The sequence below is a fragment of the Gloeophyllum trabeum genome (assembly GCF_000344685.1).
Source record: "Gloeophyllum trabeum ATCC 11539 unplaced genomic scaffold GLOTRscaffold_00008, whole genome shotgun sequence".
NCBI lineage: Eukaryota > Fungi > Basidiomycota > Agaricomycetes > Gloeophyllales > Gloeophyllaceae > Gloeophyllum > Gloeophyllum trabeum.
Genome location: NW_006920417.1, coordinates 1,226,202 through 1,252,625, shown reverse-complemented (window position 1 = coordinate 1,252,625; position 26,424 = coordinate 1,226,202). Strand labels below are relative to the sequence as shown.

General features: G+C 53.7%; 7 protein-coding genes across 7 annotated transcripts; 5 read left to right on the top strand and 2 right to left on the bottom strand.

Annotated features, from left to right (window-relative positions):
• Positions 1 to 327: 327 nt before the first annotated feature.
• GLOTRDRAFT_106408 (uncharacterized protein) lies at positions 328 to 5,157 on the bottom strand (the record flags this gene model as incomplete). Its single annotated transcript, XM_007868848.1, has 23 exons — positions 328 to 464; positions 509 to 927; positions 978 to 1,261; positions 1,312 to 1,481; positions 1,530 to 1,852; positions 1,902 to 2,004; positions 2,067 to 2,086; positions 2,139 to 2,185; positions 2,238 to 2,372; positions 2,419 to 2,565; positions 2,615 to 2,656; positions 2,708 to 2,766; positions 2,830 to 3,169; positions 3,227 to 3,435; positions 3,504 to 3,773; positions 3,824 to 4,185; positions 4,233 to 4,284; positions 4,339 to 4,598; positions 4,649 to 4,713; positions 4,763 to 4,792; positions 4,851 to 4,939; positions 5,000 to 5,045; positions 5,098 to 5,157. 23 exons carry the CDS (start codon positions 5,155 to 5,157, stop codon positions 328 to 330), a joined length of 3,669 nt encoding a protein of 1,222 aa, XP_007867039.1.
• Positions 5,158 to 5,868: 711 nt separating this feature from the next.
• Positions 5,869 to 6,452, bottom strand: GLOTRDRAFT_130143 (uncharacterized protein; the record flags this gene model as incomplete). The annotated part of the gene is made up of 3 exons (XM_007868847.1): positions 5,869 to 6,050; positions 6,107 to 6,260; positions 6,330 to 6,452. The coding sequence occupies 3 exons, from the start codon at positions 6,450 to 6,452 to the stop codon at positions 5,869 to 5,871; spliced, it is 459 nt and encodes a 152-aa protein (XP_007867038.1).
• Positions 6,453 to 8,021: 1,569 nt separating this feature from the next.
• On the top strand, positions 8,022 to 10,311 carry GLOTRDRAFT_139285 (uncharacterized protein; the record flags this gene model as incomplete). The annotated part of the gene is made up of 11 exons (XM_007868846.1): positions 8,022 to 8,151; positions 8,202 to 8,378; positions 8,425 to 8,555; positions 8,619 to 8,650; positions 8,703 to 8,824; positions 8,885 to 8,905; positions 8,962 to 8,980; positions 9,034 to 9,075; positions 9,132 to 9,626; positions 9,677 to 9,715; positions 9,768 to 10,311. The coding sequence occupies 11 exons, from the start codon at positions 8,022 to 8,024 to the stop codon at positions 10,216 to 10,218; spliced, it is 1,659 nt and encodes a 552-aa protein (XP_007867037.1). The 3' UTR covers positions 10,219 to 10,311.
• Positions 10,312 to 10,449: 138 nt separating this feature from the next.
• GLOTRDRAFT_116562 (uncharacterized protein) lies at positions 10,450 to 13,288 on the top strand. The gene is made up of 4 exons (XM_007868845.1): positions 10,450 to 10,692; positions 10,743 to 12,190; positions 12,287 to 12,391; positions 12,451 to 13,288. Exons 1-4 carry the CDS (start codon positions 10,608 to 10,610, stop codon positions 12,886 to 12,888), a joined length of 2,076 nt encoding a protein of 691 aa, XP_007867036.1. The 5' UTR covers positions 10,450 to 10,607; the 3' UTR covers positions 12,889 to 13,288.
• A 1,327-nt stretch (positions 13,289 to 14,615) lies between these two features.
• On the top strand, positions 14,616 to 16,625 carry GLOTRDRAFT_42573 (multidrug transporter; the record flags this gene model as incomplete). Its single annotated transcript, XM_007868428.1, has 10 exons — positions 14,616 to 14,846; positions 14,897 to 15,020; positions 15,078 to 15,182; positions 15,246 to 15,376; positions 15,436 to 15,633; positions 15,691 to 15,842; positions 15,899 to 16,023; positions 16,087 to 16,196; positions 16,249 to 16,378; positions 16,438 to 16,625. The coding sequence occupies 10 exons, from the start codon at positions 14,616 to 14,618 to the stop codon at positions 16,623 to 16,625; spliced, it is 1,494 nt and encodes a 497-aa protein (XP_007866619.1).
• Positions 16,626 to 17,814: 1,189 nt separating this feature from the next.
• Positions 17,815 to 18,899, top strand: GLOTRDRAFT_21086 (ribosomal protein L1; the record flags this gene model as incomplete). The annotated part of the gene is made up of 4 exons (XM_007868417.1): positions 17,815 to 18,014; positions 18,070 to 18,336; positions 18,390 to 18,488; positions 18,539 to 18,899. Coding segments are annotated over 4 exons (927 nt in total), but the record flags the coding sequence as incomplete, so codon positions are not given.
• Positions 18,900 to 20,267: 1,368 nt separating this feature from the next.
• Positions 20,268 to 21,766, top strand: GLOTRDRAFT_62102 (ectomycorrhiza-regulated esterase). Its single transcript, XM_007868844.1, has 8 exons — positions 20,268 to 20,453; positions 20,508 to 20,527; positions 20,585 to 20,656; positions 20,717 to 20,942; positions 20,995 to 21,004; positions 21,066 to 21,276; positions 21,331 to 21,427; positions 21,493 to 21,766. Exons 1-8 carry the CDS (start codon positions 20,331 to 20,333, stop codon positions 21,595 to 21,597), a joined length of 864 nt encoding a protein of 287 aa, XP_007867035.1. The 5' UTR covers positions 20,268 to 20,330; the 3' UTR covers positions 21,598 to 21,766.
• Positions 21,767 to 26,424: the final 4,658 nt, after the last annotated feature.

The window sequence follows — 26,424 nt, the reverse complement described above, 5'->3', positions numbered from 1 at the left end:
CGACGGTGATGAGCCTTAGGTGTGCCTCTCGCCCGTTCAATTCTCACGTGAACTTACGGCTATGTCCATCTGTAGATTACTTACAGTGCTTCTAGTGTACAGAGGCTTTAATAAATGTTCCTGCATGCGAGCCTGGATTAATGGTGATAGTGCTGTGAACTTATGCGAATGACAGTAGAGCAGTGCGATGCTATGCGAAAGCGAGGATGCGATAACAAAGGAACGACATTACGACCGGGGAAAAAACCAGATTACGACGAAAGGAGCGGTGAAGAGGAGGTAGGAAATCGAAAAATGTACAATCACTGATCAGGCTGCCATGAGATATCATTCAACCTCAGCCGCGACGATGACTTGGGTTTCGTCCCGCCTCCTTGCCCGGATGCAGTACGCGACACCGAGCTCGGGGCTGGTGAGAAGAGCGCTGATGTCCCCTCCGAAGCCGTGCGCCTCACCCTCGTTTTCTTAGGCGCGATAGACGGTTTGGGCGAATCGGTCCTGGTGGCACTGGATCGGGTGCTGGCTGGCTTGAGCGCCGGCGCCAGAGTAGGCATGATCTCCCTCGCAAGCTCTCTCACAAGCACAGCGCCGTCGTCCTTGCTCAGTCTCTCCACCATCTCGTAGAGACCGTAGCGTTCGACGAGTATCGCACGGTTCGGGTGGACCTCGCATACCATGCGCAGCAGACGGAGCAGATTGAGCCGCACGACGGGTTTGCTGTGGCCTAGCTTCTCGATTATGCGCTTGAAGAACTGGCTCTTGGCGATGGCGATGGTGATACCAGTAGAGATACGGCAGATCTTGAGGAACGGATCCAGCAGGTTCTCAAAGGAGTTCGCCTTGGCTGTGACGAAACAGTTCAGCAGCGCATCGACAGCCTCGGGCTTCATGAGCTGATCTTCAACGCGTGCAGTCTCGTCTTGAAGCCTGTGATGATAGATTAGAATGGCTTCTCGGGTGTCTGGTACTGTGCTCACCAGGAGACAATAGCTTCCAGGGCGCTGACTTGGAAGTAAGGGTCCTTCTCCAGCAGCTTCAGGTAGATCTGCAGGCCGTCATGTTGCCACAGTAGAACTCGACATGTTTTCCCTGCACTCGCTAGGTCACATAAAATAGGCAGAGCAAATTGCTTCAGGGGAGAGCTGGACTCGATGACGCGTTTCAAGCTCGGAATTATGCCAGCTTGCGCAGCCTCTTCCTGTCGTGACTTATTCAGCCGGCAGAGGTTATAGCAGGTTTGGAAGATGTGATTTGATACGTCCTAAGCTTTTGTGAGAAAGGAACCCCTGACAACCCCAGAGGCGGTCTTACCGTACTGCGTGGGCCCGAACTCTGCTCGTCCAGAATGCGACATAGGATCTCGATGGCATTGGCATTCTGTAAGACGTCAAGCAGGGTGGCATTCATGGATAAATGCTTAACGGCTTTCAGCATCTGCACCAAATGGTCGCCGTCGAGCAACTCGCAGGCACGTAAGAAACCTGGTAGGTGTCAGACAAACGCAAAGACAGGACCCTTCGACTACGTACGTCTTATGACCTTTCGGGTCCCAAGAGCATTGCGGACGTGGATATCGGACACAGATACTTGGCAAAATATCAGAATGATCTGGATTATTCGTCCCTTGATGTCCGCGGATTTCTCCTCCGTGGTCGCCATCACATTAAGCAGGGCGGAGGAGAGAGGGTCCAGTAGGCCTTCTCTGATGAACATGCGACAGAAGTCGTTCTTCTTGGTAGGACTCTGCAACTCAAAGACACTCCTTATGCCATTGAGAGCACGGACCACAAGTTCCGTCTGTTCTGCGTAGTCTTCGTCGAGGAGGTCCACTAAAACCTTGAGACCCCGACATCTATAACCACGGGTCAGCAAGTAGAGCAGTCATAGCTGATATAACGTACGAAATGAACATCTGAAGGGTCAAAACAGACGATTGACACAAAAGCCCGATGAAGTGGGACGCTTCCAGGCGGCATTCAGAGGGGTACTTCTTGGAAGTAAAACCTATACATGGCAGTATAAGTATGTCAAGGCACACTCTTGAACGGTAACAATGGTGACCCTACCCATTACAACTGGGATGCCTCTGGAGCCGCAGAGTAAATACCAACGTCGTCAGTAGATTCGAAATGACATACCCTATTAGACAGAAACTTTCCAAGAAACCCATGTCACCGGTGACAAGCTACAACCATAAATAAATCACAGCATCTGGGAGAACTTCGCAGCAAGCATACCAGATTGACTATTTGCAACAACTTCAAGACAACATCCCGGGAACATTTACCCTCCAGAACTTCCAGTATTGCAAGCATGCCGTGGGAAGAGACTAGTTGCTCCTGCATCTCCGGTACATCTTGCAGAATGGTCATCTGGAAACAGTCAGAAACGATTTCCTCCTGTATAAGATTGACTTACAAGCTGATCACAAGCGTCGCGCAATTGAAAGTCCGGTGCTGATGGAGTCAGCCCGTCTAGCAGCTGATTCACTGCATTGCACATCCGAGCGTATTTATCTCGTTGCAGATTAGCCTCCAGATCGTCTTCTGAAAATCCTTCGTCGATCTATCCGACTAGTTTATACGAGTCCACCTTCAATACCAGTAAAACGCACCTCGGCGAATGGATCCTCTTCGTCGATGTCATCATCACCAAGCTGAGAGTCAAGTCAGCCAAGTGCCCAAAGAGATTTGGATGAGGGTCCTACCCATGATCTGCTGGAGAGGCGCGTGGTTAACTGCAATCTCTGCAAGGCAGCTCCATTCGCTGATGAAACACGTGTTTCAGGTCACACCCAAGGCGCCTTGGGGATGCAGATGAAGGACTCACTGTTGCCATTCGGTTTGCCGAAAACATCGTCATAGTCCTCATCGTCATCTTCTGCATACTTATCGAACTCGGCCTGGCTCGCGAGGCGTTTAATTTCCGAACGGCCAAGCGAACCCCCGGGTGAACCGGCGAATGACGATGAGCGAGAATGCGAGGGGCGCGATGTAGAAGGGCCTGCTGAAGCGTTGGGGGAAGACGTCCTAGGACTGAGAGATGGTCGGGAGGGCTTTCGGTCCAGCTCCGGAAGGGGCGCAGTCTTGGGGCCTGGGGATATTTGACCCAAGCCAAATGTCTTGATATCGTCTGGATGATATAACCCCCGCCGAGACGATGTCTTCAGCTAAACAAGGGCTCGCGAGTTAGTGACGATAACGTCTCAAGTTCACAAGAAGCACACCTTGAAGTCCATGAGCTTCTCCTCCAACTTATCGTCATCCTCGTCGAATGCAAGATCCGAGTAGTCCTCAACGATAGGACCTATTGTCTCTGCTGGCGGCTTTGACAAAGGCATGGGCGATTTGGCTGGTGGGCTCCGATTTGGACGAATGGTCTGAGCGTTCTCGTCGGCTTCAAGCTTTTCCTCTTCAGCAGGCGTCTTTTCCAGGGCTTGATTCATGTGCAAGCACCTGGTGTGAGTACGCCAAAAGCGGAAATGAATGTTGTGCCAGGCGTACCTTGTAGTTTCGAGAAGGATATTCCCTCCTCGAAGTCATCATCCCAGTTATCCGTCTGCTCTTCTGGTTCGACTATGCGTGGTGGAACGATGACTGTAGGTGCCTTGCTGCTGGAAATGGTAGGCATACGCCATCCAGGAGTTACGGTAGGTTGAGAGCCCGCGGAGGTTGATGCCGGTATGCCAGGGCCATTCGATATGTCAAATAAGGGCGAATCTGGAGGGGTTGTTGGGCGAGCGCGTGCTGGATGCTTGGACGGTCGTGAGGGAGCTGTGGGTCATAAGAAGGGACATCCCGAGCCATAGCGAGCGCGGACTTACACTTGAGTGCTTCATTCCATTCTTGCACTTTCAATACAGCTTCGTCATAGTTATAATTGCTGGGTGGTCTCCTTCCTTCCCGATTGGCTGATGCTGACTCTCCGCGGCCAAACCCGCCTTCGGCGCCCATCTGTCGCCTAGCCGCGACCATCCAAGGGTGCTTCAGCAACTTCTTCGCAGATATACGCAAGTTCGCGTCCTTCTGGAAGCAGTGCTCGAGGAAGTTCCTGACGATGGGCGACGCGCCCTCTGGAATCGGAGGGCAGTCGTCTTGGACGATGCGGAACAATGCGGGCATCGGGTCAAGGAAGTGGTACGGAGGCCTGCCCTCCAGGAGCTCTATCACCGTAGCACCTACGCTCCTGCAACGAATTTGGTACACAGTTGAATGTGTAAGGATAGGACTGACCAGATGTCCGACGCAGTGGTAGCCCCCGACTGTTCGATGACTTCCGGTGCCACTATTTACGAGATTGCGTTCGGTAATGCATTAGATGTACTATTTGAATACTTACTCCAGTAAGGACTCCCCACCACGGTAGCGTCACTGACTACCCCTGGAGTCGCTTTAGCAGCGACACCAAAGTCAGCCAACTTGACACAACCATCCTTGTTTGTGAGGATATTAGCGCCCTTGATGTCGCGATGGATGACACCTTGGTCGTGTAGATATACCAGCCCTTCGAGGACTTGGGATATGTACACGGCTACAAGGTTCTCCGGAAACTTTCCGAACCGCTTGCATATATTGTGAAGTGATCCGTTCTCGCAGAACCTGATTGTAAATTAGTAGAGCGAACCTGAGGCGTTCCGAAGATCGCGTACTCGAGGATTATGTAGAGATACTCCCGTTCTTTCTTGAAACCCTTGTACTTCACAATGTTCGGATGCTATGCACGCATTCAGCAACGAGCAGCTACTGGAATCATCAAGCCTCACATCGAGATTCTTCAGTAGGTCGATCTCGGACTGTCCACCGTCCGATCAGTACTTCAGCCTAGGACCCTGGTGCAACAATCGAGCATACCATAATCTCTCCGATCTCGCCCTTCGGAATATTGCTCAGCTGGATCTCCTTGATTGCTACAGTCTCCCCGGTCGCCCAATTCAGCGCTCCTACAGAGTCCCCTATGGTCACACCCATAACAGAATAAGACATATTCCAGATTCACGCACGATACACTTGTCCGAAAGCGCCTTTGCCCAGGCAATCTCCTAATTGCTAAGTATCACTCAGCTATCACAGACGCATATACTCCTTGGTGTCCTCTCACATAGTCCCCTAGGTTCTTGGAACTCCCGCTACTTGACGTGGAGCCCGTGAGTGCAGGCATGGTGGGCTCCTAACGTCCGACCCAGTTTCGGCTAGTCTCAAGCTGCAGACAGTGTATACAGGAAAACCAAAGGAATAGCCACGGCCTGAACGCGCTTACACGTCGTCAACGTCGCGTCCGGCGCCGACAGTGGTAGTCAACGTTCAACGGTGGCATCCAAAGCTGAGCCTGAGTGCAGTGGGCGGACTTTGCCGCTGGAGCCTTTCGGACCTTCTTTGCTGAAGACGCCCATTGACGCGTTGCCATCCATTCTTGGCTCGGTTTCCGGTGTCGCTACATGGGTCGGATTATCAGGTCTGCTGAACTGATTATCTTCTTCGATTCTGGCGCTGTCGACCAGGCAGGAGAGGGGAAGTGTACTGCTTTTTTCTGGCTTGTTCGACGACGGCGGGCCCAAGTGCCACCAGAGCAAGAGGGCCAATTCTAAGACGATTTATCAACGCTTGAAGCCCTACACCCTGTGTGGCCGCAATGTCGGAGGTCTAAGGCATATACAGACTCTGCCCGATCTCCGAGGAATACGTGCGAGTGCGCTAGGCCTTAGCAGTGCTGGGCATTCGGACCTTAGTGTCAAGAAACAGAATGATTTCCGATCGCCATTATTGCAGGAGTACCCGACTCCCGTACGTCTTTAAACAGTAGGACCAGGCAGACCAGCGCCGTCGGACAAAGTCGAAGTATTTACGAATAAGTTATACTGGGGAAAGTACGTTATGCGGGTTCCTCTTCTGCTCCCAATCCATTATCGAGTTCCGATAGCCCTTGCTCACCAAGGATTCGGCGAGCGTTCTCTAAGGTTGTGGCCTTCAATTCCTCCAACTCCTGGAATATCCGGTCCAGTCTCTCTTCCAAAAGCTCGTTGGAACGCTCCAAAACATCCATGTAGTCCGCGGCTGTCATCGCGCCGGTCGTTAGACTTGAACATGTTCTGGTCCATAGCGCCACGCACCATTGTTCAGTACGACCGCCTCGTCGTCGGCTTGTAACTCGGGTGGTAAAGCATCTCGCAGCTTGTATATGCTAACTTGCTCTTCGATGTAATAGTCGATATTGTCTTGTAAGTAATCCGAATCGTCGATGATGTCTCTTATACGGGAGCAGAGCTGATCAGGTAAAGCAGGATATGCTTCAGTCTTATACTGCAATCTGTGATCTGCCACAATCTGACTCACCTGTCTGCAGTTCACCATCTCTGGAACTTCCAAATGCGAAAGTATCTCCTCTATCAATACGTCTGGGAGGGCCGGGAGACCCCTGTGTTCAGTCCTGTTGGAGGAAGAGGGAAGAGAGGCCATTAAATATGTAAGGTTTGATTCTGGCTTCGTGCATAATGAACTTCTTTCGCCGGCGGTGGCCAGTGCAGAGCGTGCCGCCACAATGCGACGAGCGGATAATGGCCGAAGGGGGAGGAAGGAGAAAGACGCGGATTAAGGTCAAAGGTCCCTTTATCGGATCGTCATGAGACAGGCAAGTTCCTCCGTCAAGTTGAAACGCCACCAGGATTGTTGGCCTTCATTCATGTTTCCTTTTCGGTAGCCCTGGGCGCTGGTGCTGGCTATGGTCGGTCATAGGGGATTGAGGCGCGGCTGGTCTAGGGCGTGGAAGAAGTCCGTTGGTTTCCTTTCGGGTGTTTCCTGTGAATGAGCGTGAGCGGAACTTTGAGGCTCAATGGCATGCCGCAAATGAAGCCGAAGGCGTTCGCACAGCTCTAGCTTACACGCCTCTCCCAATCGCGCATCACGTGTCTATTTCTGGTGCGTCGGTGCACTGCTTTGTCTTTGTTCGCAGTTCTCAGCGGCGATGGACAGTTGTACTCCACCGGATTCCTGAGACGGCGGTCCACGGACTCTGCTGGATGCGAAATCGTTCCGAACAGCATGTGGTGCTTCCGCTGATTCACAGCTCAATCGGAGGCGAAAGGTACCATGTCTCCTATGTACGCGCGCCCCTGAAATTTCAGCCAAGGGCGCGTGTCGTCTGAGCTATGGTATCTTATTGTCTCTTGCATGCTATTCTTGCATCTTTGGGTATACTCTCTACGTCAGTTCTCGCTGAACGGCGCAAATCCCCCCCCCCGATTCTATCCCTTGCTGACAGTCCCGCAAGCTAAACTCGATCCGCACGCCGTACTTGATCTGCTCGAGCGCGCTTGTTTGTCACGACCCTGCTTATCGCCACCTACTGCCAATCTTCTTCTCGGACCCTGGTAGTCTCTGTTCCTCTCCTGTACTTTGAAAGACTTCCATGTCTCGTGCACTCCGTTGAATGAAGGGTACGCCGGTGCTGCGCGCTCGTCGGTGAAGGGGAGATTTACGTTTCTATACCTTGGGTAAGGTGCCGTCTCGTTCTTATTGGACACCGAACGGGGGGGTTGTCCCCTCTCGCTGGCTTCCGACGACCACGACCCCCCGTCAAACGGCCATCCCGTGTTCTGCTCCCTTGATCCGCGATCGTCGCTGTGAGCCCAATTTGAGCAGCGGTTATGCTTTGCGTAATGGCTTCTGTGCGAACTCGGGCAGATTGTGCCACTCACTAAGTAGGCCCACGCATGCTTGTCTATGTATTTGTAGAGGATTTGTGTGTCCATATGTACGCGTCACGGTGTCCAGATTAGAGTCCGAGGCATTCACGTGCAAGACATACAGTCAACGTCGACGTCCTGCTCTCCGAGCCTCTTGTTGGGAGAGACAGTGAGCTAGCTATGTGGGCGATTGGTTTATTCTTTCTGCTGGCCGAAACAGCTTTCTGTCTAGATATCTTGTCTCCCCCAAAGCCATACGAACTTGTCGTCCATCACGATGGCCACTCTCATAGCTGCTCATTCTTGTCATTCCGAGAGACTCAACTGCACAAGGGATTGAAAAATGAACCTGGAAGCTATTCAGTCGAAAGGTTGCCAGACAGGCACGTCCCGCTGGAAGGGAGCAGGAGCCATAGCGAACCCTTGGGTGAAGAACGACTACGCTTCTTCAGCTATGACAAGGATGTGCTATGGTTGCAAGCAAGACGTCTATGCGGACATGAAAGCTCATGGGAGCATACAGTATTCCTGGAAGACAGTGATATTTCGGAGCTCGCCCTTGGCCAGGAGGTTCTCTCAGCCGAGAGTAGACCCCGAATTGCAGATTTCCACGCAGTTTCGCCTCCGTTGACTATACAGCCCCTCATTCTATCTGGAAAGTCAGCGAACAGGATTGACCTGGTCTTTTTCGCGGACGGATGTACGTATCACACGATTGAGTTGGGCGAAACCTCATGTCCTCTTAGACACTGCGGAGGAACGTCCAAAGTTTCTCGAAGACGCAAGACGGCTAGCTCAGGATATTTCATCAAACCAAACGTTCAACACGGTGAAGCCGCTGATGAACTTCTGGGCAGCCTTCACACCCAGTGTAGAGGTAGGTTATGTTATTTGCCAGGGTGACTATATCTGAGCCCCCCCTCCGGTCTATCATACTCAGAGCGGTATTGGCGTCGGAGGGAAGCCTAAGAAGTAGGCTGCACACATTACGAGCGGTGATTCGGACTCTAAATCGTGAATGCAGTACTGCGTTTGGCCTGTACCGCGATGGAACAGAGCTGCGAGGCGTGTATTACAGTAAGCCGGATGAAGCTAGCGCCGCGTGCTTCTCCATGGGCGACAGGTGCGATTATCCTATTTTAATGGGTGAGTACATCAAACCTGTGTATCTGGCAGACACTCATGCATGATGCCTTATTACATCAGGGAACGATCCGTTATACGGAGGTCAGTTTCACGTGTCACTAGCCTCTTCAGCATCTCAATGGCAATTATGACTGAAGGCTTAGGAGGGGACTTCACGTTCGTATGGTCAATTTACATGGGCGCATGGTGGTATGATGATCGTACAACAGGGTTATCACGCCATCCCTAGCGAATGGTGCGTTGGTTTTGAGGTAAAGTAGCCATTTTCTGTTAATGGTCTTCTCCTGACGAGCATTGCCGGCTAAAGACATGAACTCGGTCACTCCATCATCGACGTCGGGGAAGAGTACGATGGCGGCTACGCGTACTTTGGCGTCAACGCCGTGCAGGATCTCTCTTCCGATTTACCATGGAAGCAATGGCTCAGCGAACCTCTCTCTGATTCTCCCCGAGTGGAGCGCTCGGTCATGCCGATGCAGAACTACGCCTGGACGATGCTGAACACTTCCGAGCCGTGGTCGGTGACGTTCAACTCTTCCGGAATGTATGATAGGTATTTGCTGCGGTTCTCGCTATCTGGCGTTCCGGAGAAACAAGCCCTTAGCGTCGAGTTCGACGATCAGGATTTGGGATGGACGCCGAGGAAGGATATTGGCGTGGACCGGTGGCATTATGATATTCACAAGTCCGCTGCACTGGAGGAGGGTCTCCATCAGGTGAAGTTCACTTTGAAGGACTCTGCGCTGGAGGGAACTGCGCAACTGTGCAGTGTTGAGGTCTTGGAGTTCGGAACGGAGAAAGAGTGGGCCATCAGTTCTATCTCATTCGAGGCGAATGCTGAACCCGGCTCAGATTTAATTCTACTCCAGCGTACTACGGGCTCTTCCCGACGTAAGTCGTTCGCATACCCTACGTCGTAGGATCTCACCGAAAAAGTTTGCAGCTTCTCGGAACAGAATGAGACTACGTACCGCCCTACAAACGAAGATTGCCTGATGCGACAGGTGACCACACCCAACTTCTGTTCGGTCTGCAGGGAAGGACTGTGGCGGTCCTTGCTACGCCGCGTCCATCTCGTGGATGACGTGTACACCGGGTGTGCGCAGGATGCATCTACAGGCAAGTGGACGAGGACTATCGAGCTGTACCTTGTTCCTCTCGCGCAATTCCGGAGGGATCCGGTTACTCCTCAGGAAAGCTACGCGGTGACATGGTCGAAGGGAGGCCAGATCCTTGAAGAGTTTACGAACAGGACGAGTATCGTGGTTGATGATGAGGTGGGTGTCACGTATGACATATCCGTCGAGTTTTCGACGGAAGAGGTGCGGACGGATAGGGATGGGTATTTGAAAGCTTCTGGGGAGTTGACCCTGTCGAGCAAATGTGATGGGTAGGGCCGCACTCCTGACTTGTATTATAAGTGTACATGTTCGTCTTGTATGCGAATGAAAAAATCAAAGAGATCCATCTTTGTGCCTCCTCCTCCAGCTGCCTCTCGTTTCTGCCTCTCTCTCTCTCCTCAGCGTCTCCTGCCATCGTTTTAAGCCAGACTACGAGGTGCCTTGACATTTACTACAGCCAGCCACTATCACCCAAATTTGGTAAGCTTAGGAACCGGGAACTACGGGCGCTTGGGCTTCTTTGCAACGCTCGCTGTTGCAGCCGCTCTGTATGCTGGCTATCTCGTACTTGTGTTTTCTGACCGAATCGCCCTAGCCATTCCTTATCCTTGCCTTCGCCATCTTCACTTTTCCACCGTTATAGGGAGTGATCGGTTTCTTTCATGGCTGCCTTGACAGCTACGGCGCAATCTGCGTTACATCCAGGACCATCATGGGACGAGACGATCGTGCCAACATTACGCAAACGTATGTTCTTATCAGGAGATGCATATGTTTATATTCCAACGAAGATATAGGTCTCGAGCAGGAGAGCCGCATGTTGTCGAACCGGCTCTCCCAGGCCTCACTGGGTGACGATGGGTACGACCAGAATTTTTATCAATATTCATCTCCTTCGGCCAGCCCGACGCCTTCGCCGCGACCGAGCGCGATTCCGCGCCCAAGTTTATCGCAGTCGCGCCCTTCCGAAGGCAGCAGCCACACCACGTCGTCGACCCGGCCGGCGCACTTCAAACGAGCTCGGACGCAGTCCACGCCGTACGTCTACGACGGTCTCCCTGCAGGCTCCTCACCATCTCCGTCTCCCGATTTGGGCCGCTCAAGATCACCCGCTGTGAACGGTCGCCCGACTCGAATACCGGTGTCTCCACGCGCGCGGAGCCCGAGCGCGGCCAGCCATTTTTCTTCCAGCACCGCGGACGCGAACGCGAACGCGACCGCGAATTTGACGCCAAAGCCAAACGGGTACCACATGTCCGCTGTTGACGAGGCGTCACGGTCGACCGTGGATATCCCGTCGAAGCAGTCGTCGTCGGGGATACTGAACGAGCAGCCGCCTTTCGCGACGGCGAGCTCGGTGACATCGTCGTCGCTGCTACCAGATCAGGCGTCAGGGCGGTCGTCGATGGACTCGGAGGAGCACCCGTACGAGCACTGGTATCGCGGGGACTACTCGCGGAATGGGGGCGTCGGCGAGTTGCGGGTCGGGAAGCGGATGGAGATGCTTGAGATTGCGAGCTACGGGCACTCGTTGCGGAAGATGCCCGAGAAAGCCTCGGGCTATGTGTCCGGGAGGACATCACGCGCGGATTCGGAAGTGACGATGGGCGGCCGGACTAGGAGGCGGGCAGAGAGTTTTGGTGCGCGAGGCAGTCTGTACATCGATGAGGATGCGGAGGCTCAGCAGACGGGTATGGTGCTGGACGAGCATCCACTGACGGATCTCGACGGTGAGGACGACTTCAGCGTGGAAGGCGGTGTAGCCTCCAGCTCGCATGCTTCTCATCCCCTCGCAGAGGACAAAACGCATACCGCCCGCCTACAAGCGCAGACAAGCACCCCGTCCCGTATACCTGCTAGACGGCAGCAGACCGAGCCTCCCAAGACACCTACTCTAAATGGTACTCGCAACACTGCTGGGACATCAACTCTAGCTTCGTCTTCCACAACGCAACTTAATACCCCTCGCACCCGCCCATCCCCCTCTGCATCTCCCACTTCCACGCGCCAGCGCACAGTCTCCGCTACCACTCCCAACGCGAAGCGGCGTGCAAAGAGTCCTGCGACTTCGACTCCCACATCCTCTGCAAAGAAGCCCAAGACAAAGACACCCCCTCGGAATCTCAGGCAGGATGACAAAAGGGGATCTATCGCAGAGTATCCCATTCCGAAGGATGGGGACGACGATATGGCAGATGCTATCCCCGTGTGGACGCAGCCGAAGGCGAAGGGTAATTGGGATGAGGTGAGTGGCTGTTCCATGTGATTGACGGTATCGATATTTGCCACTTCGAATGACGTGAATTACTATGTATATACTGATCTTCGTCCTTCGGCATAGGTCGTTCTACCAGTCGTGGCTCGTAAGAAGGGGTTGCACGGTCTGTATGAAGAGGCGGATGGGAACACCCCGCAAAGGAAGCCAGAAGAGCAAGAACCCGCTCCCGTAAGTTACTCTGGCACGGTTACGTATGTTGTAAAAGGCTCTCAGCGGATCTCACCTAGGCTCCCGGGACATTTGGCTTTGACTACTCGAAGTACAAGCCTCCTCGTACGGATCTTGGCGCCGAAGACATCCCCATGGACGAATTCGGGCAACATCGTGATAAGCAACGTCAGGGTGCAGATCAAGGCGACTGGTACGGCGAGCCGTGGCCAGGGCACGATCGAGAAGACGATCGACCGCTTCCTACCACTACACATGTGAACCTTGACGAGGATCTAGAGAGGGAACGCGCACAGATGCGGCTCAATCCGCCCCGCCATTCCGAATCACCTGTACCTTTTGCTCGCTATCACTCCCCCAATCCAGACGCTGTGTCTGCGAATGGAAATATCCCCCAGATGCAAGTCTCTGCCGAGGTTCAGAACGAGAAACGGCGGAGACAGCAGGAAGAAGAGGACGAGGCCAAGGGAGGCTGTTGCAAGTGCGTCATAATGTGATCTCCGCGGTGACATATCGGTTAGTCGGTCGGTCGGTCTGGAGTAGTTTCGTTTTGCCTTTGGTCTTGCTGCTTTGTCATTGTCATGACTTCTCATGTTCACTGTAACATATCTTGCTCACCAGCGCGCCCTTCGTTCGTCGTATGCTCTGCGGTCTGATCTGCTTCTTACATGTCACAGTATCGCGTCTTATCCTCCCTTCACCTGGCGGCTTCGCCGTCCTCCTTGCTCCTGTCTCATTGGACAGTTATGATTTCATTTACGGTTTCCCTTTGCACCATTGTTTCACTCACGATATATATATTGTACTATACGGGTGCACGTATGTTCTCAGTATATTTAATCCTCGGAATAGTTTAGGCTCGTTTATTCAATCTGCAATCAAGGTTCCTCTTGCTCGTATCTGTGGGTATCCGCTTTATGCACTTACATCAATAGACGAAACATGCAGCAGAGGAGACGAGCTACCGGGAGCTGCACCATACTGAATCAAACCATAGTTCCTGTGCAGTCATTCGACGAAGAGAGGACTGTGGCGATCTCAGAACTGGGACGCCACACACAGCGGGCAAGCACCAATATCCCGCCACCGGACATTCGTCATTCATGAAATAGGTGGGAGAACACTTTCCTTGCATGCTCCGAAGTGGGACTTTGCAGAGACATAAAGAATGAGAGAAGAATGCCAATCAAATGTCCCCTGCTTTTTAGAGAGCATAGTAAATGTCCCGCAGACCTGCCTTTGTTCATTCAAAGGACATTCTCCATGTCCAGGTCATGGTCCAACAAAGACCATTCTAGGAAAGTGTTCTCCCGACTGGGGCATGTTCATAGCATGCTCGCCGGTGGGACATCGGTCTCTGCCCGCAGTGACAACGACCCGCCATGCAATGTGGCTGTGGCACCGGCACAACGTAGTGCCGCAGACATTCCCATGTGCCGGTGCGAGGTGCCGTTTACAACGACATACAACTCGCACCCTCTTTCTTGCCTATGGCTTCGAAGAATTCGCCTGCAATGGTTGCGCGAGAATTTTGAATACATGGCTGCCCTTGCTATCGGTCGAATGTCGGTAATAGTAAGTCGAAGATCGGACCATGCATGGCGGCGGCTTCTTCGCGGAGGTGAAGCCGATATCATCGTACATCCGGCGACAAGAAGGAACGTCTAGTTCAGCATTCGTCTCAGAATTTCAGCAGGTATTCGCTACGGTTGGAAAGCCACCATGCGGTCTTCTGCTGTAAATTTTACTTCAGAAGATATATCCGGACCACGGCTACTTACCTGGGCGTCTTCAAAGAAGTGCCCTCAACCGTGCTCCACGCTTTGATGCGATTATGTATGTCCTCTCCGATCTTCAACTGGTGCGTCATCCTGAACTGTATGGGATCAACGCAGAGCATTTGGAACAGTATATAACGGGTGGGAGTCGCTCGACTCCAATGTGCGACATCTGCTGTCTGCTGCCCCTTCATCGGAGTGGATACCTCGCGAAACTGCAGCTGCTACTTTAACCTGTCCTCGTCCATACCCTAACGATGAGTCAGACACAACCGTTTAGGCAGGATCTCACGCCTACCACCCGTAGCGAAAGGACTGCTGTTTCTGGACCTCCTAGCGTCGACGAGAAGGCAGACCACAAAGACGCTTTGCCAAAGCCGAGGAAGGTGTACAGTGGCGACGAAGATGAGAAGGGCGCGCAAGAAGATCGGAATGAGCAGGCCGACATGGGTAGCATCGAACGAGGGACCGTCCACGAACGGCATACGCTACCTGACGGCAGGATGGTGCTCTCGGAAGGCGAGGCATACGACAAGCTCGGGTTCACTTTCCCCACTTGGAAGAAGTGGACGATTCTCTCTGTCATATTTGCTGTACAGTGCTCCATGAACTTCAACGCATCTGTGTACGCAAATGCTGTACCGCTTTTGGCGGAAGAGTTCTCCATCAGCGAGCAGGTGCGTAGACTTATCAATTCGTGATTGCGGTGCTAAGAGGGACTTGTCAGGCTGCGCGGGTAGGCCAGTTGGTGTTCCTCATATCCTATGCCTTCGGGTGTGAGCTTTGGGCGCCATGGTCCGAAGAGCTCGGGCGCAGGCCCATCCTGCAACTCAGTTTACTCTTCGTGAATAGTATGTGCACATGATCCATGACCCTCTACACGGCACGAATCCTTATCTCCGTTCTAGTCTGGCAGATACCATGCGCCTTAGCCCCGAACTTCGCTACCATCGTAGTGGGTCGCTTCCTCGGCGGCATCTCATCGGCAGGAGGTTCCGTTACTCTGGGAATGGGTACGTTTTCTTACTGTGACGCCGGTCAACAAACCGTAAATAACTAACCTTTGCACTATCAAGTTGCCGATATGTGGACCGCGGAAGAGCAGCAGTTCGCAGTTGCCTTTGTCGTCTTTTCTTCGGTCGGCGGATCCGTCCTCGGTCCTATCTTTGGTGGCTTCATCCAAGAATATCTGTCATGGCACTGGAATGTCTGTAGCGCCGTGTGCACCGGTCGTAGAGTCGTCGAGGCTGACTACCACTCCTCTAGTTCTGGATCCAGCTTATGTTCGGCGCCGCAGTCCAAGCGATGCACTTCTTCATGGTCCCGGAGACTTGCACCATTGTCTTGCTCGACCGGGAGGCTAAGAGGCGTCGCGAGGCTGGCGAGAAGAACATCTACGGCCCTTCTGAGGTGAAGGAGAACCGCTTCTCTGCCAGGAAGATTGTCGCAATTTGGCTGCGTCCGGTATGTGTATCTACCTTTCTTCTTGTGTCGCTTGCCTCTGATCGCGGATCCTTTTAGTTCGAGATGTTCGTCCGCGAGCCGATCGTGCTGTGCCTGTCGCTTCTCAGTGGCTTCAGTGATGCTCTTATCTTCTCGTTCCTCCAGTCCTTCGGTCCTGTGTTCCAGCAGTGGGGCTTTGGCACGGTCACAGGTGGTCTCGCTTTCTGCTCGTGAGTCCGATCTTCAACATCTTGTTCGTATCATGACCTAAACCAATATTGCTCAGCATCGGAGTGGGATACATCATCGCCTACGCGTCCTTCATTCCCTGGATTTGGAAGCAGCGCAACCAGCTTCGTAAAGACCCTAACTCGCTTCAACCCGAAGCTCGCCTGTGGTGGCTCCTCTTCAGTGCGTATCCTTGTATGACCTCGGGAAACCCCCCTCACTGACGCTTATGGTGATTCTCCATAGCTGTTCCTCTCGAGCCCATCGGTTTGTTCGGTTTTGCTTGGACTAGTTTGGGCCCGCCTATTCCTTGGATCGCTCCGATGATTTTTGCCTGCATGATTGCCATTGCAAACGTATGTGGCGTGCTGTTCGCATACTATAACGAGGTTCTAACCGCTGTTTTAGTATGCTATCTACATGGCGACTATCGACTACATGGTTCAGGCCTATGGTCCCTATGCAGCTTCAGCTACGGGTGGTAACGGTTTTGCTCGAGATTTCCTTGCTGGTATCGCGGCGCTTTACTCAGTTCCGCGTGAGTCAAATTTATCTCCGGCTCGTATCATCAGCTCTGACTACTTCGCCCACTTCCAGTGTATCAGAACTTGGGGCCGCACTCGCTCGAGTGGGCGTCGACCCTTCTGGGCTTTCTCGGCGTCATTGTCGCGATCCCAGTGTACGTCTTCTACTGGTATGGCCCACAGATTCGTGCGCGATGCAAGTTTGCGCAGGCAGCGCGCGCCTCCGTCACAGGCGATGCGAAAGTGGCGGACCTGTATTGAACTACTGCTCCGAGTACTCCTCATGGAATATTTATGACCGACGAGACATCGTCATTTAATGTGTCTTTCCAGGCTATGTCTTTCTTCTTTCATCAGCTCATGACACCAATGCCCGACACGCGCATTCTGTTACACTCAACTGTCGCGATGAAACTTGTATCATAGTTCAACTTGTGTAGCTTACGCATACCCTTGTGCACCTGTATAATCAAGCGTACCTCAAGCATGGATCCAATGTTAAGGTGCAGCAATAGATTCGGTTATTTATCCGTTCTTTGAGGATCACTTGAAGTCTGGGACTAGGACTAGGGCTGCGGCTGCGACTGGGACTGCAAAGTACTATGATTTATCTTCAAACCTTCTTCGGGTGTCCGAAGGACAATCCATGACACATGTCAGGCTTGTATAGCCTGTGTCGCACAACGTGGGAGCACTTTGCCCACACAATCACAAATTGGCAGATACATAGAGGGGCGCGATTTAATCGTTGTTCCAATGGGACACCTTGGACGCTTCACGCTCGGACAGCCTACAATAGTAGGCACGCTTGGAATGCGTATGCCAAAATATATGAGAACGGCCTGCGGACTCGAGGAATCTGTATCAGCCTCCTATACCTAGGGAGAAATCAAGTCGAAAGACGAAGCCTCTCAGTCCCTCCCTTGTCCCCTATGATTCTGGCTTGGGATACTAAGAGCAGAATATAGACGAGGGGAAAGACTGAGAGTCTTCTTCGACCGACTTCCTTACCACTGCGAGTCGTACCTATATACTACCTCATTAACGAACGACTTAACAGTGGCTCGCTGATAGTGAAGGGCGCAGCCTGTCAGGAGCTTGCAAAACCTTCCTCTTTCCGGGTAACCTCCCAAACACGTTGCGAGCTTAACCGGTAAGAGGGAGGCGTAGCAGAAACTCACACTTCTGGGCTCCAATACCACTCAAGTAGCATGAGATACAAACTTCGCCCGCGAGTTGTATGAGTACCGGCGGGTCCTTACGGAAGACATGCATTGACCTTCATCAGGCTTCATCATGATGATGATGTTGTGGCCTACAAAGGTTACACGCCACCACTCGCAAACACAACCAAACTATGGGTCTGCACCTGGATCGAATTTTGTGTTAACCCTCTTCCAGGCTGCAGGCTTGTCTGGCGTCGTGCATCCTTCGCTCTCCCTCCTGCTCGATGTCTAACACGGAACTCATCGACGGGCATGTGTCATCTCTACAATGTAAGAAGGCGGTCAACGCCCTGCTAGGACATGCGTTGCAAATCCAGAAAAAGAAGGAGGAAAATGAGCTCCTGCCAGGGAAGGAGCAGCATGTCTGGTTGGTCGTAGCGGTGAAAAAGATGCAGCCAGAGAAGAAGTTGAAACCTCATAAGATGTGCGTGATTACACTTGCTGAACGCTGAGTTCTCCTGGAACGTTTGCACCGACAGACCTATCAAACACCCATTGGTCGACCCGCGTACAACGCCCGTATGTCTCATAACCAAGGACCCCCAGCGCGAATATAAAGACCTGTTAGAATCACACGGCATAAAGTTCATCTCGCGTGTGGTGGGCATTACGAAGCTGAAGGGTAAATTCAAGCCGTACGAGGCGCGGCGGCTGTTACTCCAGGAGAACGGACTTTTCCTTGCAGACGAGCGAGTCGTCCCACTACTACCCGGACTTTTAGGGAAGCGCTTCTTTGAAGCTAAGAAGTGAGTTCTTCCTCCTGCGTTTGTCTCTCCGTGTAAATATCAGATTGGCCTAGGCAACCCATACCTGTTTGTCTAACTCGCAAGGATCTGAAGGGTGAACTCGAACGGGCGATCTCATCGACGTACATGCACTTGAATCAGGGAACCTGCACGTGAGTATCTGCCACCTCGTGCTTCCTGCAGTCCTCCTCACTTTACGCAGGTCTATCAAGGTTGGTACGCTATCACAAAAACCAACCCAGATTCTGGACAACATCAAAACCGCCCTCCCTGCTATTATCAAGCGGATAAAGGGCGAGTGGGACAACATTCAGAGTCTTCACATCAAGACGAGCTCGAGCGTGAGTCTCCCGATATGGACGTGTGACCTAGGTGCCGAGGCAGGCGGGCGCTGGGATGGACTTGTCGCCGGTGAGAAGTCTGAAGCCGAGGCTAGTGGCTCGAGCGACGAGAGCGAAATGGAGGTAGATGAGGTGCTTCCCGAGGCGGCCACTAAGGGCAAGAAGAGGGCTGCAGAGCCCGCCCAAGGGGAGGAAGAGCAACCCAAAAAGAGGTCGAAGGGTACTGTCGCATCGGCGGCAAGTGCTGCCTCGGACAAGTCGAAACAGGCCGAGGTCGCTAGACCCGCTGCTGCCCAGGCTAACGATGTTACTCAAAAGCCCCAGAGGTCCAAGCCCGCCCCCCAGCCTACCCAGGAAGAGCCTGCCTCGTCCAAGGAAACGCCCGGTACCACTTTGAAGGGTTCACCTGCAATCTCGTCTTCGGCACCCACCTCCTCGGATTCCGTTCAAGTTCCTCCCCAGAAGAAGCCAAAGCGGAAGTCCAAGAATCAAGCACCTGAGGCCGTTACCCCGGTCCCATCTAGCTCTATCTCCGATCTACGTGCGTCCGAAGACTCCGTGGTTGTCGCGCCGACCAGCGGTGCTGAGGCGGACGTGGAATCAGCCCCAGAACTGTCTCTGAAACGCCGTAAGAAGAAGAGGAAGTCTGGGGCTGAAGACACGGAGGCGGCAGCTGCAAATGAGCAGCCGGCGAAGGAGTCGCAAGACCAAGCGCCCTCAGCGCAACCCTCGAATGCCGAAGCTGCCACACCCAAGCCGAAAAAGGAGCGGAAACTCAAACGTAAATCACGGACTGCGGAGACTCATACTACAGAGTCAGCTGTCCCCGATTCTGAGTCCCCGATTCCACCCGCCGTGTCAACCCCCATCGCTGAGAAGAAGAAGTCCCGCGCATTGGCCTCTGACTTCTTCGATCCTGAGGGCGTCACTGCTACTCCGAGCACGGGGGTCCCAGCCCCGCCTGTCAACACCCCTGCGACGCTGGGCGATCCCACCAAGAAGAAGAAGCGGAGGAAGTCGAAGGCTGAACACTCCACGCCTGTCGATGCGCCGAAGCTTGCAGAAGCTCTGTCTGAAGAGGCGAAGACGCCTGAACTTCCGAAAGCGACAGCTAGCGCCGTCTCGGAGGATGCTGAGAAGGCGGCATCGACGCCGTCGACTAACGAGGGCAAGCCTAGGAAGCGAAGGAAGTCTAGAGCTGAGAAGAGAGAGGCTTTGGCTTCGAAGGATGCTGTTGTGTCTGTCGCAGATGCGGATGCGACGGATGCCAGTGCTGCTGAGAAGACATCGACGTCGACGCCGTCTCAGGAGGAGATGAAGCAAAAGCGCAAGGAGAGGAAGAAGGATAAAGTTGTGAAGGGGAAGCCAGGGAAGAGTGCGAAGGAAGAAATCATAGGGAAAAAGGCTTCCCTATCGTAGTACTTGCTGTATCTTCCCAGTCCATCCATCTTGGTGCCTCAGGTTTGTGGCGACGAATGTACGCGACTGCGGGTCTCGTGACTAACAGTATTGGTCACGTTCCACCGGATCCGGCTAAGCAAATAGCCGACTAAGTTCAATGCCCGTTGCATTCTGTGCCACTGAGATACTAATAGTAACCTCGAGTTTCCAGCCTTGTCAGCTTTGCTACTAGCAGATCAAGGGGGAGAATTCATGGCCCAGAGTATACCGAAGAAAATTCATATACCCCATACCGAGGTAGAGGGGTGCTCGATCACCGGGGTTCTTCAGCAATGGCAACCCGACCAGCCAACGCAGGGCAAGAGCATAGCGCTGGTATGTACTGGAACGTAATCCGAGAGGATCAATGGATTAAGATAACTTGCACAGATCTTACACGGAACAATGGGGTGAAACGGCTTCTAGCTCCGTGTCTCGCATGTCTGTACCCATTTCATGGACTTTAGGCACAAAGACTACCTTTACCAGAAACGGCTGGCGCATCGCCTCCCCTTTGACTCTTTCCGTTTTGACTTCCGGTAAGGTCACCGTGTATTCCCTGTCCAGACAGTGCCGACGCCGTCGCCATTTTTTTGCAGCGGTAATCATGAGACCCCCGGTATATGGCGACAAGGGGCACTTGGAGATGACGTCGTGGATTTGCAAGTCGTAGTCAGATACCTGGTTTCGACCTACGGGTACAAGATCGATTTGGTGGTGGGTCATTCCCGCGGCAGCATCGTCGCGTTCCACTGGCTCTGCACTTCCGAAGAGGGGAAGACGGTGACGGGGTTCGTCAATGCATCAGGGCGATACAGAATGCATGTGCGTGCCTACTCTTCACGGAGGGTGCTGTGGTCTCACCCCGACTCGAAAGAAAATTTACGGTGCGCATACCCACAGCATTGCAAATCCCATGATGCGCCGACGCTGATTCCACGACGTCAGACAACCTGCTACCGATCTACAAACCCGCGTTCGAGTCCCAGGGTTTCTACGAGTGGAGAGTCACCGTAGCGCGGAAGGAGGTAAATGCCAAAATATATCCTCACGACTTGGAAGCGTTCGCGCATTGGGACACGTCCATCGTATGGGACCGGTTCCCGTTGAGCACTCACGCTCTGTCCGTACATGGACTTAACGACAAGACTGTTCCGCCGTGAGTGACGCCATCTTTGCATAATGCATGCCCTGCTTAGCATGCTTCCCGTAGATATGATGCAACGATATACGCCCGAGCTCTGGGTACCCGGACGCCAGGCACGCATAATTTGTATCTCATGGAAGACGCCGACCACAATTTTACGGGTGTACGTCGCTATGGCTACTTTCGTGCCCTTGAATGCTTCGTAATAACTGACCCGAATACTTGCAGAGGCAGGACGATATAGTTGATACTATTCTGGAGTGGTGGCAGCTGTGCGAGCGCGGTGATTTGAAAACGGGTGTGTGGAGGACTGGTGTCCGAGGGAAACTGTGACCCAGTGGGTCGATCGACTGTTCCGGGACGCTATACATAGAGTGAGCTGACAGCGACCGCCGCCCTGGCCATATCCGTGAATTTACCGCAGTCAGAGTAGCTCTGCGCAGGCCCTATGCCACTCGGGGAAGTCGTCACTTAGCCTCCGTTGCTTAATGGGATAGGCACGACCTCCATGAGAAAAGACGGTGGCTACGATCATGCTTCCTGTTTCATGAGGGTGGAGGCCGTTGGGAGTCAGCTCGGGCCTCTTTCGCGTCCGTCCTCGCGATCATATTCTCTGAGGTTCTCTATGTATGTGTGGCCTTGATCGATGATACCATCAGCGCATTTCACCGTATCGGGCGTGGAAGGTGAGAATCAGGATACTATTGTTGTTGCTAATTTAGCTACATTCAGTTGCGCGGGGGTGCAGAGGGGAGGGGAGCGGGTGTGTACTTCTAGGGAGACAGGTCTACGGGGTAAGCTACAGGATGGGGAATCACAAGGTCGGTAATAAAAATATTAAAGCCACCGCGGTCGAGCGCTTATATTATCAGAATCCGAAAATGAAAGACAGATCTGAATCTCCTCCGAGGAATCCCTAGATCGCGATTTGGCTGCAGCCAAAATGAAGACGAATAAATACGTCGGCGGTTCGACAAAGGGTAGTCGCAGACTTGAGAACGATTGGGTTGGATTACGAAGGTGTAATTGAGCTTCAGCAGCGCTTGATGAAACTGGAACGAGACATGACAAGGTCAGGACATCATCTCGCAGGCGGGCAACTGAACGGTGACTCACCAATTAATGAAGTGCATCTCTTCAGATTATAGAATACGACGAGGTTGAAGGATTATTTGATTATGTGCACAGTATTGTAGGTTATATCGTAGGGCGCTGACAGAGTCCCGCGATGTCGGGACGGGGCTTAGAAGAATACTGCCCCAGTGCTGCTTGCGGTGCTGCGAATGGCACCTTGCGACGTGCTGCCGGTAGGGCGGGGCTTCTGGGGCGAGCTCATCGTAGTATGTGGGTGAGGATGAACGATAGTGTCAAGCTAGTGAATCGAGTCCGGGGTGACTTGAGTAGCTGGAGGAGATGATGGGGAGCTGTGAACATACCAGGGCCCCTTTATAGCTCTCGGGGGCGCAGCTCTGCATGATACAGAAACAGCAAGTGACAACACGTATCGCTCAAACGGGATAGCGGGACCGCCAAAGCTGCGCACGAGCGATGCCGTCCCACGGAAGCGTGTGTAGCACAACAGCCATTACCCAATTCACCGCTTTCTGGGTACGCGTGGCAGGCCGAGGACTCTGATACATGATGACACCTTCCTGAAGATTATCGAGCAGACCGTGGCAACGGGTTAGGCGCCAGGATGCAGTAGCCATCTCCGCGTCTAGTCGATTGTTTCATACGGAATGCAATGCGCTGACGCGAAGGAAGCACAGGCAGTGGTGGATCAGGTACGCCGCTGGATCCCAAGAGCCCTCAAGGCATGGAAGGAGAGATCCGTGATGGACGGATGGAGATAGCCTCAAGAACCTGTACGCAAAGAGTATCAGAACCTGATCTGCCCCGATTCCATGTCTCTCGACGGATGCATGAAGCTTGAGAAGGCGAACAGGGCACTATACCTGTCTGGAACATCGAACGCTCTTTGCAAGCCCGCGAAAGGAGATATCGGTCGAGAATTCAATTGTGCGTGGGACGCTGATCGGCAACGTCCACCTGGGCCAAACAGCTCGTGCTCAAGAATACGCGTACGTCTGCGCCCCTCTATCGACCAAGGTTAGTAATCTCGCGTTCGCAATTGCCTGACTCATGAATATTGATACGTGTCAAGGCCGTGATAGGCTTCTGGCATTAGTACGCAATGGAGGGGAATCAAGTCAGAATGGCAGTGACTCAAGTCGGGCAGTGACTAAGCTTTTTGATTCGAATTCGACGGTTTCAAGTCTTTTCTAGCATCTATCACGTAGCGCGATTTGCCCTCTCATTTAGGCTTCGTTGCACGATGCGGAAGGCGAGAGATGACGACTTCTGCCAGTGCAGGTTGCAGTCCGAGCAGGCTGGACTCGTACCTCAGCTCTCGATACCGTCCAGCTTCTCGCCGATGGAACTTCTTCGGCATATCGGAGGGTTTACGACCTTCAAACATGACGCCCACGACTTCAAGATACCTTAGAATCCGGGCTATCACCGTCCATCTCGGAGACTCCATACCCCCCCCCCCTCCATTAAGATTGACTGCCCTCGGCATCCGGGTGCCATAGAAATAAGGACGTGCATTACGATGCAGCGGGCATATGATGCCCGCTGCATTGGAATCCACTCCCTTCGGTATTGTTTCGTTGGCCTATCATTGTCCCCAACCACCGTGCCGTCTTCACGCTACAGCGACAAGGTATACTTATACCCAACTTACACCGGCTTCCGACCGCACTTCGCGGGAGCTTGTGGCGAACACGTTGCTTGGACGAATGGGAGACGGACTGCCGCGGGGTATGACCGTGGAGATCTTGGCTTCCTCCGCTTTTTTAATTGTCGAGGGCCACGGGACTCAGGCCATCCCGACGAATCGAGTACAGCCTCTTCGGTACCTGGCTATGCAAAGGCACAAAGCATCCGCATAAGAAACCGCCGCTCTCGGACCATGTGTACCCGTCTATCTATTGCGAAGCGGTTGCCCGATGCTACGTTCACGGGATGGCTCTTCCGCTATCGCACAGTCTCCGACTCACCGGGCGTCTATCTGGGTAATCGACGACTATGACGGGAGAAGCACGATCTATATATCGAAGTCTTGCATTGCAAGTCGTGCGACCACGTATGTCGAAATTGCAGGTACTGTATATTTCGGTTCTTAGACGGAGCAGGTGACGTTCGCTCTTCCTGGAACTGAAGATTGTTGGCAAATGGGGTGTCCTGTGCCCGGTCACATAGCGCCTGGACTTGTCATAGCAAGGGACGAATGATCATCAAGTCTTACCGTGAGTGTTAGGCAATACACTTCGAGGACGAATGCAATGACGTTGGCCCACCTCCAGGTACAAACAAGTACCAGTGATATATGTGTCGCCCTCACTTACATTACATGGGATACAGTCTGGGCTCGGCCGACGTCCCGCATACCACGCCACTCCTGGGAAGCAGATGGCGAAGTATAACCTACCTCGCACGGAGGTATTCTCGTCGGGGGATTGGCGCCCGGTGCTCTCACAGCAGCTCTGAGCGTCCTTGTACCCCTCCATTATTCTATTCCACGGACCCATCTGTTCCGCGCATCGAGATACATGTACATCCTGATCTCCTGATCCTCATCCGTTGTTCATTGTCCCAGGTTTCTTGCGCTCTCACAGCAGCTTTGCGTCTCCGAGTACCCTCCACGGACCCAACATCTCTCGTCCGTTCCGCGCATCGAGATACTGATCTCCTGATCCTGATCCATTGTCCATTGTTCCCCGTTCCCTTGCCTGGCAACAATTACCGCTCCGGCCACTTGAACATTCCCCGCGCGCATCTGTTCGCCATTCCAGGATGCATCTTCACGCCACCCATGACGGGAGAAGCAAGGCGGGTGGCCGCAGGTTATTGTTGGCCGCGCGCGGACGTCCTGTGTTACGGTGCATGACGCATCGCGCATCCCGCAAACCCGTCTCGCCGCGTTCGGGTCCACACGCATCCGACTCTAAGAGGCTTTTCCGGTTCGACGTACGACGGTGGGATGCTGAACGCCGGCCTGGTAGGGCGTTGTTACACTACGCGGAAGGTTTGATTCATTATGATTTCCCGCCTTCTACCCTCGCTTCACGAGGACTCGAGCCTTGATTCAGTGGTCGCGGCCAGAGCTCTGTGCTATTCCGCCGCGGCTGGGCCACGATGCATTTCAAGCACCGGAGACGCATAGAGACGAGCATCACTCCACGCCCTCTCATGCACCCCGCCGTTTCCGAAGCTGGACAGTCGACCGCGCGCGCGGATCACCGTCCCTTCACAAGTCGCAGCGCATGTCCGAGGCCCACGCCCGTACGCAGCCCATTTCCAGACACGGCGGCGGCGGCGGCGTTGCCTGCGATCGCCCCAGCCCCCGGGGCGAGACGCTGTCCCGTGTACACGCACGCTTTCCTCGCCCTCCCGGCCCCGGCGCATACCTCCAGCCGCCCGTCGTGCTCAAGAGCCCCTGGGCTCGGTGGCAAGTGCACGCTGCGTTTTCATGCCATCCGAGACCCAGCAGCATTCTGGACATGGAACACTCCAGCTGCAGAACACATTGCGGACGGTGCTGCAGACTTGCCGCTTGCCTGCCGTCCCGCTCGGTAAGGAACCACCCCGGGCACTGCTCCTCCGGCGCACGCGGCACGCACGCCCCCCCCCTCCCCCCCTAGGGCAACGCAGAGAGAGAGGGTGGGACCTGAAGGGCAGGACAAACAGGTGAGAGGCACGCACACAGCCCCCGTACCGTCCCATCATCCACGCGAGGCGTCTCGCTCCTAAGGCCTAGTCGGTAGTCACCAGCGAAGAGTCCGCCCGTTCCGCGTCGGCGCTCGGAATCTTAAGGCGCGCGTGTGTATGTGTATGTGTATGAGTATGTACCGCCCTGGAAGAGCGGGCCGCGTTCGATGCAGTCAGTGTACACTCGCATCCCGCAGGCAACACCGGTCCCGTCTGTATACTGAACACACCGCTCTTCTCTTCGCTTTGTTTTGTCTCCTGCTCCGCCACCGAACCATTCGCGCGTCCATTGCACTCCCCTTCCTCTCTTCCTATCCCCTTCTTCTCCTCCTCTCCTCCATACCCCACCCCACCCCTCCCCGCCCTACCCTCGCCGCCCGTACCATC